The sequence below is a fragment of the Oreochromis niloticus genome, linkage group LG6 (assembly GCF_001858045.2).
Source record: "Oreochromis niloticus isolate F11D_XX linkage group LG6, O_niloticus_UMD_NMBU, whole genome shotgun sequence".
NCBI lineage: Eukaryota > Metazoa > Chordata > Actinopteri > Cichliformes > Cichlidae > Oreochromis > Oreochromis niloticus.
This window is the reverse complement of record NC_031971.2, coordinates 16,636,036-16,651,776: the sequence shown is the minus strand read 5'-3', so window position 1 is coordinate 16,651,776 and position 15,741 is coordinate 16,636,036. Positions and strand designations below refer to the sequence as shown.

Sequence of the window (15,741 nt, the reverse complement as noted above, 5' to 3'; positions counted from 1 at the left end):
GCAGAGGCGAGAGGACCGGAAGTTATGGGTTTGCTTTCAAAATAAAATTAGACACGCCAATACAGAGGCTGCCTTTAGCTTAGAAATGTAGCAGTTTAAAGTAAGTGTAACTCGCTATTTTTAGTCTCGATTGACAGATTGACATTGGATGTGTCTAACTTTTCCCATCTAAGCAATACTGTAGTACTATGGCTAGTTTTGTAAATTGATAAAGGCTACATTTTTATAAAGAACATAGAATATATTTTCATTCTTACACTCCAGAATATTTCTTCATGGTAATATTCGCACAGACGAGGCACGACTCAACGTGGTTTAATTTCTAGAATGTTATTTTGAAATTCAAAGTCGGAAGTTGATGTTTGTTCCGACTGCTTGATGCGGTTCTTCAGAGGACAAACTGGAGAGGCGGCGGCGTGTAGGGAAAGCTGTAGAGCTTCCACCATGGGACATGTAGTTCAAACAGTTCTCTGTGTCCCGTTCCTAAAAAACAAACAACACTAGTGAAGTGTTGTTTAGCTTTTTTGTAGATGACGCATACCGTTAATACAGAAGCATGCACCTCTTGGTGAAGACAATGAGCTTAAAAAAAAGCGACAATGAAAGGACCCGCCTCAACCTCTAGGGTCCCAACAAATCACTGCACGTCTAGACTACACTATCCACAATGCTGCTGGAGTCCCCAGAGAGGAATCTGTATACAATCATGTTAAAATAGACTCAGTAGTCTATTTACAGGATACCTTTTTAACGTTTTTATTTATGAATCCGTGTCTCTATTTATTTACAAAGCTATATCATCTCTGTTGCTGCTAAATTCAAATCTACTTCCCATACCATTTATTTTAATCTAAAAATCCACAGAACCTGTTAGAAAGCTGAAAGCAGAAAGCTGTTAGAAAATGTTTTTTCCTGTAAACCTGGATGTGGTTCACTAGAAACATGTCAATATCCCGGGGGACCAAAAAGACCATCTATAACTGGTCCATTCCACTGGCAAAGGCGTGTTTCCCATGGAATCCGAGTGGAATTTGAGGAATCTTATTGGTATGGTTATGCTTCTCCGAAAGGATGTTTCCCTGTTATTCTGTGATTAATGACTTTGCCATTCTATTGACACATGGCCTGTTTCCACAGCATTAGTCCTGATGAAGAAACAGGGAGCAATTAAAGGCTGTAGACACAACACAGCAACCCCAATTAATTCTCTTTGACGCCATATGTGCACATCATCAAACAGCAAAGGCCCAGAGTTAAGATTTAAAGGTACATGTTGAGTTCATGTGGGTTTTATGTTATCTGTTTCCAGCTTTTCAGTATTACCTAGAAAGACAGACCTAAGATATGGTGTCAGTATATTCCAGATGAGCTCTAGATTGTCTGCAGATTATCTAACATAGTAACAGGCTACTGAATGGATACAGAATATTGAAAATATATCCACAAAAAGCAAAAATTCCACCGAACACTAGGAGAAAAATGCTATGGTTTGCTTGCTTAAAAAAGGAGTCTTGAGATTTTTTCTTTTCCAAATGTCCTTTGAAGGCTCACATCAATTAAAAATGTGTAAAAATTAAACATTTGCTAATGATTTTGTGTTTCTGCATTTAAAAAAACAACTATAATTTGCCTGTGCGATGGCATGTGACTCTGCAGTTCCCTTTTCCGATAATGGTTTGAGTAGACTCCATCTGAGCAAAGCGATTTTGCAATCGAAGCACGAAAAAGAGGAATCATCACATGTTTTGACCAATTATGCAACAACATAAAGCTCTTTGATTAGTTTTATCAACTTCAAAAAATAAAACGGAACACACACACACACACACACATACAAACATACATATATATATATATATATATACATATATATATATATATATATATATATGGAATGAAGGTGAGCGTTATCAACCCTCTGTTTGCCGCGTCTTCAAATCCCATGACCAATTTAAGCTGACATAGAAACAAGCTGCAGCCACGCTGAGTCTATTTCAGCTTGTGTTGAAATTTGGGACTGAAAAATATACACTAGTTTTTAAATGTTATTGATAGGCCACTAAATCCAGAGTTATGATATATATATATATATATATATATATATATGAACTGGATTTAGTGGCCTATCAATAAAATTCTTTGGTTGTTTAGGAAGGGTGAGTGAGGTGGTGAAGATAGAGAGCGAGATAGAGAGAGAGAGTGTTGAAACGTGAGAGTTGTGACGTTTAGTGTGGAGTGTATTCGTTGCTTGTTGAGTGTGTGTGTCAGTGAGGGTACTAATGAATGTCACAAAGGCAATGTAAACACCATCTCCAGGTGGAAAACAGGAGTGATACACCTCCTGTTGTCAGACCTGCAGGGTTTAGGTCTGTGATGTTCTCCTCTGTCTTTTGCAGACCAAAAAATTTTTTTTCACCGGCACAAATAATTTGTGGGGCATCTTATGATCTTGTGACACCTGATTGTTCTCTCATTTTAGTTATAGTATTATTTTTAAACAGTTGATTCCCCCCCCCCCCCCCCCCCAAGATGCATTGGCTGCATTTTAAATGAACAGTTGCATATAACTTTATTGTTTACAAAATTTGTGCATTAGTTTTCAAAATGTAGAATTTATATGTGTATTTCAAGTTATGAAAATAAATTACTAAGCATGTCTGTGGTTTTTACAGTAAAAAAAAAATATATAACTACTACTTGGATTTTATGTTTTTTGTGTGATTTAAGATCAGTTGTGTTAATACAGAATGTAAATGAAAAAAATAACTGTAAATTCCGACATGTCAGGTTGAGATGATACCAAGCAATGCAAGGTAAAAATAAATAAAACAATTTAAAGGTGAAATGCAAATGTAAAATCAAAAGTAGTCAAAAATGGCCAATTATATTTTGGACCTCAGAGGGTTAACCCAACAAATCATTAAAAATTAGGTTTAAATTTTTGTTCATGACGGTGCAGACTTCTGACATTTTGTGTAAACTTAAGCATGTAACAATTTGATTATTTCTAACAAAAAAAAAAAGGTTGAAACTTAAGTTAGACTTGTGTTTGTAAATGAACCGCTCCATGTTGTGTAGCTTTCTGGGTTTTATATTTACTGGGCTACATACTTATTATACAGGCTATACAGCGCATAAAATCAAAATTCCCACGTTTTATGTAACTGAAATGTTTAATTATGTGGGCTAAAGAAAATAATTACGTTATAGACTATATTTGTATGAAACATGTGTATACTTGCTGCATTTGAATCATTTTAACCATATGTAACACCTGCATATGTGTTTAAAAAAAAGGCTCTGATTTTGCCAGCCCATTTGACGTCCATGCCACTCTCATGCCACCCTAAGAAAATTTGTCTAGATCCGCCCCTGTATACAATTAAAAAAAACAAAACAAAACAAAACAAAAAAACACCCACACCCACCCACAAACATTTGCAGTAGAACTAAATGCCCAAGTGGTCAGTATATTTCTTGCAGTGGAAATGCTGATACTATTGATTCTGAGAAGAAGAGTGTTGCATAAATGGAGGTAAATCTCAGTGTAACAACACAGTATTTTGTGCATACACATTTAAGAAAGAAAGAAAAATAGATGATTAAAGAAAAAAAAATCATGTCTTCATTTTTTCTTTTGCAGCCAAGTTAGATTTTATTATTACCTACTGTATATACTTCCCCCCCAATATCGAGCCACATCTCTGCCAAAATACCACTGAGACTAACTAAACTAAGTACCTCAACCCACACGGTAAATTCAGTAACAAAGTTATTTGGAGGGGGAAATAAAGCCAAAATCGATATTAATACAGTACAATTGTGATGTAAATCAAAAGAAACCCCACTCTTAAAAAATTCTGCATTAAATATCAAAAGGCACATCCAAGTCATCATGAACACAAAAGTGTCTGCGAATGATCAAATCGGAATACATTAAAACACGCCGTCAGATATCTGCAGTGAACTCTGTTTGAACAAATAGACCCCGCTCTTTAGGTTATTCTAGATAATGAAAATACCTTCATCTTCATTTTTTGATTGACTTCCATATATATATATATATACACATATCAGTCAATACTGTAATCAACTTGAAGTTCTTTTATTTGAAGTCATATGTACATTTATTGCATGTCTTGTATGAAACAGAGTACAGATCCCAGGCACAATATCCCCAATAATAAAATACCACAGCTCACAATAAGCTGCAAGTAAAAACTAAAAGTAGGATAAATAAAAATTAAAAGGATCTGTATTTCCAACAGATGAATGCCTTCCGTCTTGTATGCATGTGTGGGTATGAGGTAAACACAGACGAGCTTTATCGAAGAAAGCGTTTATTAGAAGATGAATCTGAAGTCGTTTGTATAATATTGAATCATATCCTGCCAAATTTCTTTCATTTGAGACAGAAATATATTTGCACCAGTGAGTAATAGCCACCCCGAGTTTTGAAGTTTGTAGGATTAACAGGAGATTACAACGTTTTCAAATCACAAAAATAAATAAAGAAAAATCATAGATGAGGACTAACCAAAACTTTTAAGATTTAGAGAAAATCAAATCAAGAATCAGAGCCAGTTTTGATGTGTGTTGCTAGATCATTTCAGTGCTCCTTCTTTGCTATACATAGTGAGAAGATTCAGCGTCCTGTGGGATGAGCCCAGAACTCCCTTAGCACCAGTTCATCTGGATTTCCTGCAGCATTTTTATGCCTCTCTCTCTCTTTCAGAAGACCAGTCTACTAATGGTATTGAAGCCTCCGCCTCCTCCTCCTCCTCCTCCAGATGGGCCGCAGCTCCCCGGTGGGTTATTGTCATCTGAACCGTTGGGCCTGAATGAGCAGGAGGATGACGGGGCCTGAAGAGCCTGGGTCCGAGCGCTGAGCTCCTGCTCCTAACGGCAGCAAGCAGGGGAGAGAAGTGTTATTTCCAAGCGAGATTATATTTAAGCTTAAACAGCACTCAACTTTGCTGTGACAAAGAAGCAACGCTAGTTTGCATGTGCTTGAAAGCCCATCAGAGCTTTGGCTGCATGTAATTACAGCACCCCCTAGAGGAGATTTACTGCAGTTGGAATAAAAAAAAAGTGTGGTGGAATGTCAACTCGATGAGCACAGTTCAATGACTCGTGAAATTACTCTTCACATCTTGTAACAGGACAGTTCAGATGTGCAGCCCAAATAAAAAACTCCTACACAGTACATCTCCAAGTTATCCGTAAAAGCACGGCCTGCTTTCCCTTCACCTCTTTCCACCTCGGTGACTCTCTGACTTTTATAACCTCGCTTTTTAGAAGTGTTAGTGTTAATGAGGCTTTAAGTCATGTTTGTGTAAAACAGGCAAAATAAGCACCATTTCTATCCAAATACCCTCAGAGTTCATAAACCACCGATTTAATACGCGCTAATCGCTTCACACTTGAATTTATAGGCAGTGACAGTTTTAAAGGGTAACCGAACACCAGTATGTGGAAGTGCATTTCATGTGTTCAACCCAACGTACCTGTAAATAGAGCTTGTTGTCTTTGATAATAGCATCCAGTAGTTCTTTCTGCAGAGGAGGCTCGGCACTCAGTCTCATTCCATTTGCCATTAGTCCCCCATTTAAGCTTTGCCCTGGTAGCTCCTGTTTCCTGTACATGAGCACATAAGCGGTGTCCTTGGGGAAGCGATTAGTAATGTTTTGCACTGATTGGAAGGATGTGAACGTTACTCTGCTATCATTGAAGAGCAGCCAATCTTTTGCCTCCTGGCTACTATTAGGCAGCGTTTCGCTTTGTTCACGTGGAAGCGAGGGAGCTGAGCAGGTGTAGAGGCTGGACTCGGCCTGGGCGTTCCCTAAATCCTCTTTGATGCCGTACTGGTTGTCTGGATGCTGTGCTCCATCTGTTCCATTAATATTACGACCATAAGAGTAATAGTGGCCGCTCTCAGACGATATACCAGAATGTATTACGACCGAGCTGAGGACATAGGGGACCGACTGAATCGCCCTGCTCATCTCCTCTGCTCCATCTATCCTCGCCTTCTCCTCTTCCTCATCGTGTTGCGACGATTTGAGTTTCTTGGCCAGATTCTCGCTGCTCTCAGGAGAATCCACTTGCAGAGGAGACGAGGTAGAAGAAGAACACTGTGTAGGTATGGAAGGGTCGTGTACAGGAAGTCTGATCAGCGGTGGGATGGTGACATTATCAAGAATCTTCCTACGGACATGGCATTTGGCGTCATATGAAAATCGCAGCAGAGTGAGAATCAAGTACTCAGGGGCAGACACCACTTTAATGGTCTTCTCTGCCCGCTGGAGGGAGCTACACTTCTCGCAGAAATAGGCGTTGTCTCCGTCGAGGATTTCCGGAGCCAGAAAATAATTCACCAGGTCAGGCACGGAGAGAGGAGGCTCATTTGTTACTGGCACAAAATGGGCATTGCTAGCTGGAGCTTTGGCCGAGCCTGGCTCAGGAGCTTCGCTGCCACCATTGACAGATCCCTGACAGAGAGCTTTGGGCTCTTCTGATTGCCTCTGGGTTTGAGGGCCATCCTGTAAAGTGGTACCTGGACAAAAGGCCAAAGAGAGGTCTGTAAAAGGTTCTTCTTTCTCAGAGATGCAGTTGCACAGCGTGCAGCAAATGCTCGTGATTAGCTTCCCTCCAAACATCTTTTCTATCAAAGTCCTTGTGTCATCCCCAGGTTTGGCCTCTGCTAGAGGCAAAATGGTCTGTTCATTGTCTTCCTGAGCAGACGTTGTTGCAGAGTCTTTGGAGCTTGTGTCGGCTGGGGAGACAGCTTTTGGTTTAGCTGAATCCAGTGCCTGAAGGGTTTTCTCCTCCTCGTGTAACCTTAGGATCAGAAAACACTCAGCTCTTTTTTGGAAAATCAAACAAATTAGTGCAACGGCTATGTCTAAACACAGTTTATAAACAGTATTCATACGCAGTTAGCACTCACAGTGCTTTATATTCATTAACATTTAATGCATAATGCAAATGATGGACAAGCTATTAATTTAAAATACCTGTCTAAAAGAAATCTGAGGTACTCTGAACAGTCCTGCTGAGAACCCATGTTGAACCAGGGGGGCCGAGACGCTTCCAAGAAGTTTCTGGGAGCATAGGCCGCCCTCTGTAGGACAGATAAACACAAATGAATGAAACACGTTAATATCTGCTGCTGTAGTTCTCCAGTAACAATGTTTTAAATTGTTACTTAACAGGACAACACTAACCTGAGTGTGTGCGAGGAAAGCAAAGAGAAGCTGAAGCTTTTTCATTAGTGTGTTGGAACCATTTAGATGCAACGATAAAACATGCCTCCTGAAACTGAAGGAAGAAAAAGAAAAGTTGGTTTCATATTTCATTTCACAACAACAACAACTGGTTTTACAGATTTTATGTCTAAAAGACTCACTCTGTGGCCATAAAAAGGGTCTGGATGATGCTGTTCATGTAGCAGGTGTTCCCCAAGTTGACTAAGCCCGTTTTGCCCGTCTCAGACTTCCCAGCTTGCTTCAGCAGACCAGAGGCAAATGAGTTGGACTGAGACGTCCAGGCACTTTGATTCAACACCAGCTTGATCTTCTCTTCTGCAGATTTTGGTAGATCCTGAAAAGAAAAGAGACGTCTTTAACACAGTAAAAATGCAAAGCAAAAGTAACAGAAAGTCTAACTGAAGCTCCTCATTGCATATCATGTGTCATTTATAATGATCCAAATAAATAAAACATGGACCTGATGTGTTTTGTTATCGTTGAAATATCCAACTACAGAAAGAAGTGTTCTCCCCACTTGGTTACCTTGATGGCCTCCAGTATGTTGTCATAAAGGTCAGGGAAGCCAGAGTACTGGTACATCATGCAGTGTATGAGCTCAGTGAACTGCAGCAGGAACGCTTTGCTAGTGGGAAGCCCATCTGTCCTTAAGGACTGAACTAGATCTACTACATGTGGAACAACCTGAGAGAGAGAAGGGAATAAAGAGAAGAGAAAAATGTTGAGTACACCGTAGCGCTGAAAACAGCAGAAGGTACAGCTAACATTAATCATAAATATCTGTGGTGCGGTGAGCCACGGGGTGGTTGCACATCAGAAACCCCACAGAGGTCTCATTTGCAGAGTTTTTTTGAGCCTATTCATGTTTTTAGAATCTAATGAAATTGGCCAACTCAAGGGCCATTGCTCTGCATTTAAGTGCTTCACACATCATTAGTGAGAGTGTGGTGCCAAGCCTCGAGTTCTGGGAAAAGACGTCTATGCAGCTTTGAAGTAATTTAAGCCAGAAGAGACGAAAATGAGAAAACCAATAAAGTGGCCATATGAGAGGGAAATGGGCTGTGAGGACACAGGAGACCCCCTTACCAAATGGAAGGCCTCGGGAGAGTGCTGGAAACTCAGCAGCATGTGAGAGAGCACAGCCAGCGCCCCCTGCCGCACAATGGGGTACCACAGACGACTGAATACCTATGGGTGGAGTTAAAAAAAATAAATAAAAAATCATCTGTTGCAAACATGTTTATTTATAGAGGTGCTTGAGTAAAATGCACACAATTTCCATCTATAAGAAACTAAAATGAAGAGTTCTCATTACACACCAGTTCAATTTTAAGCAGAGTGACATCTATGAGGATAGTGAACTTCTGAACAGCAGCCAGGCCTTTCAGCAGAGCGATGACCCAGGTATCTACATGTTGGGCAAGAGGCCAAGATAACCAGTCAATCATCCTAGATGGACAGAAAAAGGATATGTTAACAGCAAATAACTGGAACAAACCCATCCAATCTTATTAAATAGATCCACAGATTTTATATCAGTAAAGTTCAAGACATTAAGACATGCGTCCTAAAAACTGTCCTTCTCAAGTTGTATTTAAATACTGTGGCACTTCTTTTGAACTCAAATGGCTCAGGGTGCAATTTCACCTGCAGAGTGCTTTAGTCATGTTTGCGTCTCTGACGTTCTGGTCTGTGGTGAGGCTCTTGATAAGCACTGTGATCATCTGGACAGGGATATGCTGAACCAGGCTGGCCAGTGCAATGGATGGGTCGAAGGAAGGGTCTGCGATAAACAAATACATAATGATAGCTTTTCTTTGTGTTCCAGTGGACACATGCTGGGATACAAATTACACTTACAGTCTGTAAAAAAAAAAAAGAAAGAAAAAGAAACAAACACTAAGGTTGAACAATATGAAAGTAGAGATTTATGATCATGAAAACACGATCACAATCATCTATGGTGCTTTATGCATCCTCTATGAAGAGGAGGGACGCTCTGCGGATATTAGGAAAGCATTCCAGGGGCACTTCGCCTGAACAATATCAATAAAACGGAGGCCGAGGGACCTTTCAATCCAAAGCGGATCTGCTCACAGAGCTCAAACACATACTGTCCATATAATATTTGAAACAATTTCCTGCTGTTTGTTCATTTTGTGCTACTTTGTTCTTCAAACCCAGAACATCAATAACATTTACCATCAGCTACTGCAACTTTGACTTCAGCTGAAATTCTCTCAACTATTAGAAGGCTGAAAATGGCCAAAAAGTATAAAGAAAAAAAGACCGAATTAATCAATTAATATTGCATTAAATGCACCAACAATATAAAAAAAAATAAACGTAAGCCATTTTGCTGTCTATGTATTTGTCTTTGCATTCATTTCCATGTTTTTGTCATTTTTATTTTGTGTATCAGTCTATTTTTCTATTTGTACTTTGACTTGCCTGACATCAATCAACCAATAGATATAAGGCTGACCCCATGACACAGGATATGAATGGCTGCCCACTCATTTGGATAATGAGGCAGAATATATATTTTTTTTTTAATGTAAAAAAAAAGGAAATAACAAATACACTTGTTTTTGGAAATGAAGGAATAAGGGGAAGTGGGGAACTGAAAAACTGAAAAACCATCAGTCTTGGTCAAATATAAAAATAAATACAAAAATAAATAAATGAATCAGTTGATATAAGTGCATAAATTAGGACTGACCATGATTTTACAATGTAAGATGTAAATTATTAAATAAACTAAAACAAATACTTTGTGTGCCTAGGTCATTGCACCCACCAACTCCAGAAATGAATAAGAGCTGTAGCTTCAGCAGAGTGGGTGTGCGTCTTCAAGGAGGCGCACCCACGTTTTCTTAAAAACAAGAATAAATCACGCTAAACAGACTGTGAGAATAAATGACAGTAAGTATGAGCTGTCTCTCCACTGAGTTTCTCTTCACTTGGATGGGCTCATACTCCACCCATCTGAAGTGTAATTTGTGACGGCACTCCTAGTTCTGCTCTGGAGCCTAGATGAGGTAACAGTGTAGCAGCAAATGAACCAGCACTCAACCAGCTGCAGATTCTGGTTGGAGTCACCCTCCAGCTCTCAAAAAATTTTCAGAGCAGATCAAAGAGTATCATCACTAACTGAAGTCCAAGACAAGACAGTTATACTGCACTCCACATACCTTGCAAATCAAAAGTCCCTCCCTAATTAGCGTGTTCCAGAAAGAGCGAGAAAAAACAACAAAAAACAAAAACAGGATTTGTTTGGCTTCTTAGCAACGTAGAGCTATTCAGGAATCAATAGCAATACAGCAAGTCTTGCTCTTTTCTACCTTAAAACACCACTGCACAGTCATGTTAGAGCCTGGTCTGTGCTTAGCTTATTTAGTAAGTCAGAAATACACAACAGGGGCAGTACAAATAAAAAGTTTTAAGATTTTCCTGCTACAAAACAAATTTCCCACATGTGGGACTAATAAAGGTTATCTTATCTTATTATCTTATTTGCATTTAGTGCCACCATGTTTGATTGTTAACTCCAGGTTACTGCTCTGACTTTTCAAGTGGCAAAAGCAAATCAAAGGGGGAGTTTGAGATCCAAACTTTGACTGGGAACTGAGAAATTCAGGCTTATCCGGGAACACACCATTAGTCTATCAAACTGGGGGATGGGTATCACAACAGTAGCCTGATGAACCTCTCAGGAGATGGTAGGAGACAGGAAGGGCTGGTGTTTGCTGTGACTGAACTTTCAAAATAAGAGCACGGCATTGCCCAACAGCATCATTAATTGGTGGATGGCAGTATGCCAGGGAAGCCCACTCAAATAAATGATGTGTGTCGAAAATATAAACAGCTGAATTCATATTCATGAACATTACCTTGTCTAAAGATACTTTCAGTGGCTACCTTCTCACAAAGGTATTCCAACACAAAGTTCTTGGTTTCTAGAATAATGATCCAAGCTGATTTAAAGCAATCTGTTACATCTACTAAAATACATGGATTTCAACACATTTTTTCTGTTTGGTCAGTCAATGTGCGTCCCTTTTCTTACTGTGACAAGGTTGATCTGGTCTTCACCTTTGACCTAACGCGTTTAACATTACACTCTACTGTAAACGGAAGAAACATGTCCAGCCAATGAGGACTACAGCCATCAGAAAGTCTTATGTGAAATGCCTTCAGAAAATAAATATAATCAGGTCCATAAGCACAACTAGAAAGTCATTTAAGAGCATTTGAGCTGTGGACAATCTCTGAAGAAGAGATTACCATTTCCAAGTAAATATCAAATAGTATTTCTGTTTGAAGTGCCCATCCTTAACACTACTAGTAACAAAATCCAAATCTGTTCTTTATGTTAAGTTTTTTTTTTTTTTTTGTTAACGGCATCTATAAGAACAAATGTCTCAAAACTGAACCCATTAAAAAAAATGTAATCAATTAAGAAATGACTTTCTTGTTCCTTTAAGGCACAATTTATATGGAATCAAAGAGTCTCACCTGTGGAGGCGATAATAGCAAAGACCTCCTGGAGTGAGGGCAGCAGCGTGGCTGGGTCAGCCTTCCAGATGTTCTGTAGCAGTGCGCTAACTTTTGTCACCTGACCAACATACTCTCTCAGCTCCTGCTCTTGGCTAGCAAAGCAGTGGAAGGAACTGATGGTCCTCACCAGCTGCTGGCAGAACAGAACACCCGACTTATCTCTCGGGATGCACTGCACAAAGTCTGACAGCAAAGTGCTCAGCCGGGCACAGAAAGCGGGATCAGGTCGTTCACACACCATCCTTAAAACCTCCACCTGGATCACACTAAAAATCTCCAGCACCGAGGGGCAGCTGATGAGCAGCCGCAGGCAGCAGTGAATGTATTCTACTATGGCGGGGTCTTTGCGGTCCAGCTGGCCGTAGCCCTGCTGGAGCAGACTGAGGACGAAGTCTTTGCTGAAGAAACGCTCAAACTCTGGGCGGTGGTAGCGTGCATAGGCGTCAAGAACCTGGGAGCCAATTTGCTTCTGGAAGGCATCTTCGCCGAGCAAGATGAGGCGGGTGGTGAGTGTGAATAGTGCCTGACACTGATCCTCTGTCACTGCTCTCTCAGCTGCTTCCACTACCTTCTTCACAATGGCCTTCTTCACTGGAACAGAGTGATTGGAACTCACCAGGCCCTCCAAAATCTTGTCCATGATGTCGGTCTGTAGAGGACAATTGAAAAAGTAATTAGTTGAACCATTTCAAAAAAAAAAATAAAAAAATAAAAAAAAAGACTCAGAAAACATCTGCAGTCACACTAAATGGTGCACTGAACATTTGTTCTGTCACAGTTTTTGTTTGTGATCACACACGTCACAGAAAACGTTTTGACATGTGACTCTAAGAAAAGAAGTGGTGTAAACAGTAAAACTATTTGATTAGAAATCACAATATCAGCAAGACCGCTCATGTTGAGCAGTTTGGAAGACAAAGTTAGAAAGGCAAGGTTAAAATTGGCCAGGCACAGACTCCAATCGGGCCCCCTGGATGGCTTTGGGAAGTGGGATTGAAGGCATACATTTTGGACATTTAACTGTATTTTCACAGGTTTTACAACTTTACACCAAAATAATTAAGTAATAGTTAACAATTAAATGACAGGACGATTCCTTTTTCGCGATCTAATGCAGATTTTTTTTTAAAGTGGGTCCACAAGGGGTGAAAAAAGTCATGCACTGACATGCCGTGACTTTTTCCGTAATTTTACACGTTTATTTCTTAAAATTTACGCCCGAAAAATGGCGCTGACAGATTTCTTTCATTTACTACAGTAGCATTTCTTTGTCGTGTAGCAAAAACGAAAGACACTTCTTTTAAGATATCGATGTAGATAACAATATAGCGGTTAAGATACCTCTCCGATTAAAAACTGTAGTTAAACTTCTTTACCCTAACGGGAAGGGGGGCATTTAAGGTGGTTTCAGTGGATCTGTCACTAAATACAACGCACGACTTTGTTATACATTATTTTTTTTTCAAGTTCAGTGTAATAAAATAAAATTAATGTAGTGGCCGTCTGCCTTGAAGACTGCACATTACATTACTATTAGTATGTGCTACTTCACACGTGTTTTGCCTATGATCTCTGACTCCTGCCGCTGTGTTGCTGCTGCTGTGGTGACACACACAGATAGCCCACTAGCTTGCTAAAGCTAGCTGTAAAGTTAGCAGATATTTCTATATGTCTAGTATCTAAAGTACGGCTAGAATGAGCGCTAAAACTAAACCTGAGAAACTGTGCTGACCTCTCCATAGCGGCAGTTTTTACTAACAAACTGGCCCCCCACAAAAATAAAATTATTTTATTTTTATTTTTTTAAAGAAACATCCGAAGAGGCCTGCCGTTAGCCTACAAACTGACTTAGCATAAATACCACCATGTAATTCAAATAATCCAACATGTTTGCTTACCCAAATAAAGCATGTCAACAGCGTCCGACCAGAGTAGCTTCTGCCGTCGGTCAGAGCTAAAAGTCTTCAGAGAGATTAAACAGTTTTATGTGTATTTATTTTGGTTCATTTCCTCGCTCGGAAACAGCTGATTAACCGTACAGCGACGTCATTCCTATGAACAGAGACAGTGGTAGGACCCTTGGGGTGAAGCTATTTTTCTCTTAACTTTGCCTGTTCCGCTGTTGTTACATTTGTGTAACGGTCAGTCGTGTGGGTTTCCACGGATGGCGCTGCTGGGCGTTTGACACGCTTCCAATTAAACGAAGCTGCGTTTTCACGAGCATTTTCGAGAACCTTTATCCTTTTATTGCAAACTTCGTGTGTTGCGTTCAATCACTACTCGTTCATCTGCTCTTCTCGGTATAACGCTACAGTTTAAAAAACAATCCTGAAAAGATGGAAACCCCCGAGCTTCCACCTGACATCCACATTGATCTGCATCTTGGAATTGTGATTGTCAAAAACTTTATTTTGAAATTTTTGCATCCATCTGCATTTGCACACTGAATTAAGCAGATGTTGTTTGTTATACGAATGGAAAAGTTGGCATGTGTAATTTTCTTTCATTTTCTTTAACGATACTAGCACTAGCTGTGACCTTTTCTCTCGGCCCAGTAGGATATGGAATTTTCTTTGTGCATCTTTGTTAGCTTTTCTTCTTAATAATAATAGATTAAATGCCTTTCCAGTAAGGGTGGTGAGAATTAATGATGATAATTAACCGTTTGTTCTCCACCTCAGCTTCAATGTGTCCAGTTTAGAGACAGTCCCTGAGCCTTACTGATTAGTTTATACAACAGATGTGACAGCTGCTGCTGTCACATCTGTTGCTGCTCTCCCAGCAGACTCCTGAGTACACTGTGCTTCCCATAGCTGAGTTACAGACAATTTCCATCATTTGGTGCACACATTGACTCCATTAGTAAATAGAGCTTGCTCATCCCCAGGCTCTGCGTTGGTCTTCCATTTCATTCTGTTGTCCATGTTGACGCCCAGGTACAGTGCTTGTATGTCTGTGTAGCTGTCTTCTTCCAAGCACCACCTCCCTGGTCTTTTTCACATTCAGAAGCAGATGATTGCTCCCAGACCACTCCACAAAGGCATCCACTATAGTGCTCACTAGTCCTCCTACTGCCCATTACTAATACATCTACTCACTGCAGAACTTTCAGAGGATTTCTAAAGGTTCCATGACCCAGAATTGTACTGAAAGTCTGAGGTGTACAAAGTGAACAGGTGTGGAGACAGCACAGTCTCCTGTGGAGCTCCTGTAGTGCACATCAACAAATCAGACTGAGCACTTCCCAGTCTTACATACCGCCTCTCTGTCTCTCTGTCAAGCAGTCTGTAATCAATGAGATGGTTGATGTGTTTGCTGACATTTCGTGTAACTTTTCCCTCAGTAGCAGCAGCTGAGTTTTATGAAATGCACTTGATAAATCAAATGAGCTGATCCTCACAGCGCAGCTCTTACTCTATAGATGGGGAGTAAGCTCTCTGCAGCACATAGATGACTGCATCATCTGCTCCCAGAAAACGTGTTACTTTAGGAAACACAAGTGGGACTGAAATTTTACTTTACTATAATATTTCACCTTATCAATCACAAATATTGACTTGGCTATGTCTGTTCTCTAATCAGTGAAACCCATCAAACTTCCTAAGGGGGTGATGCTGGTGTCATTGGCTTCAGAAATGAGTTATAATATTAAAGCACGCAACTTTGGAAGTGCAAGAAACATATCAATGTATTCATATATATGTCAGGTCTGGTTAAAAAAATAAAAAAATGTATTATTTATTTTAGTTTTTATTAGTTTTTGTGTTAGTCTTTTTAATTATTGATTGTATGGAGGGCATATGTCAGAGGCTAGATTCAGAACAATAAGTAAAGGTATTTCGATAAAAAAGACAACTTTTAAAAAACGGTGAGTCCCGGTCTTGCTGACATCCAGAGTCTCAATAAGAAGCAT

The 15,741-nt window shown here is 39.9% G+C and overlaps 1 protein-coding gene across 1 annotated transcript; it reads right to left on the bottom strand.

Moving 5' to 3' along the window:
* Window positions 1-4,084: 4,084 nt before the first annotated feature.
* On the bottom strand, window positions 4,085-14,091 carry usp38 (ubiquitin specific peptidase 38). The gene is made up of 11 exons (XM_003449706.5): window positions 13,727-14,091; window positions 11,787-12,477; window positions 8,916-9,051; window positions 8,588-8,717; window positions 8,355-8,456; window positions 7,794-7,952; window positions 7,409-7,602; window positions 7,227-7,320; window positions 7,017-7,123; window positions 5,508-6,840; window positions 4,085-4,899 (listed from the first exon to the last, which is right to left on the bottom strand). The coding sequence occupies exons 2-11, from the start codon at window positions 12,466-12,468 to the stop codon at window positions 4,732-4,734; spliced, it is 3,105 nt and encodes a 1,034-aa protein (XP_003449754.1). The 5' UTR covers window positions 12,469-12,477; window positions 13,727-14,091; the 3' UTR covers window positions 4,085-4,731.
* Window positions 14,092-15,741: the final 1,650 nt, after the last annotated feature.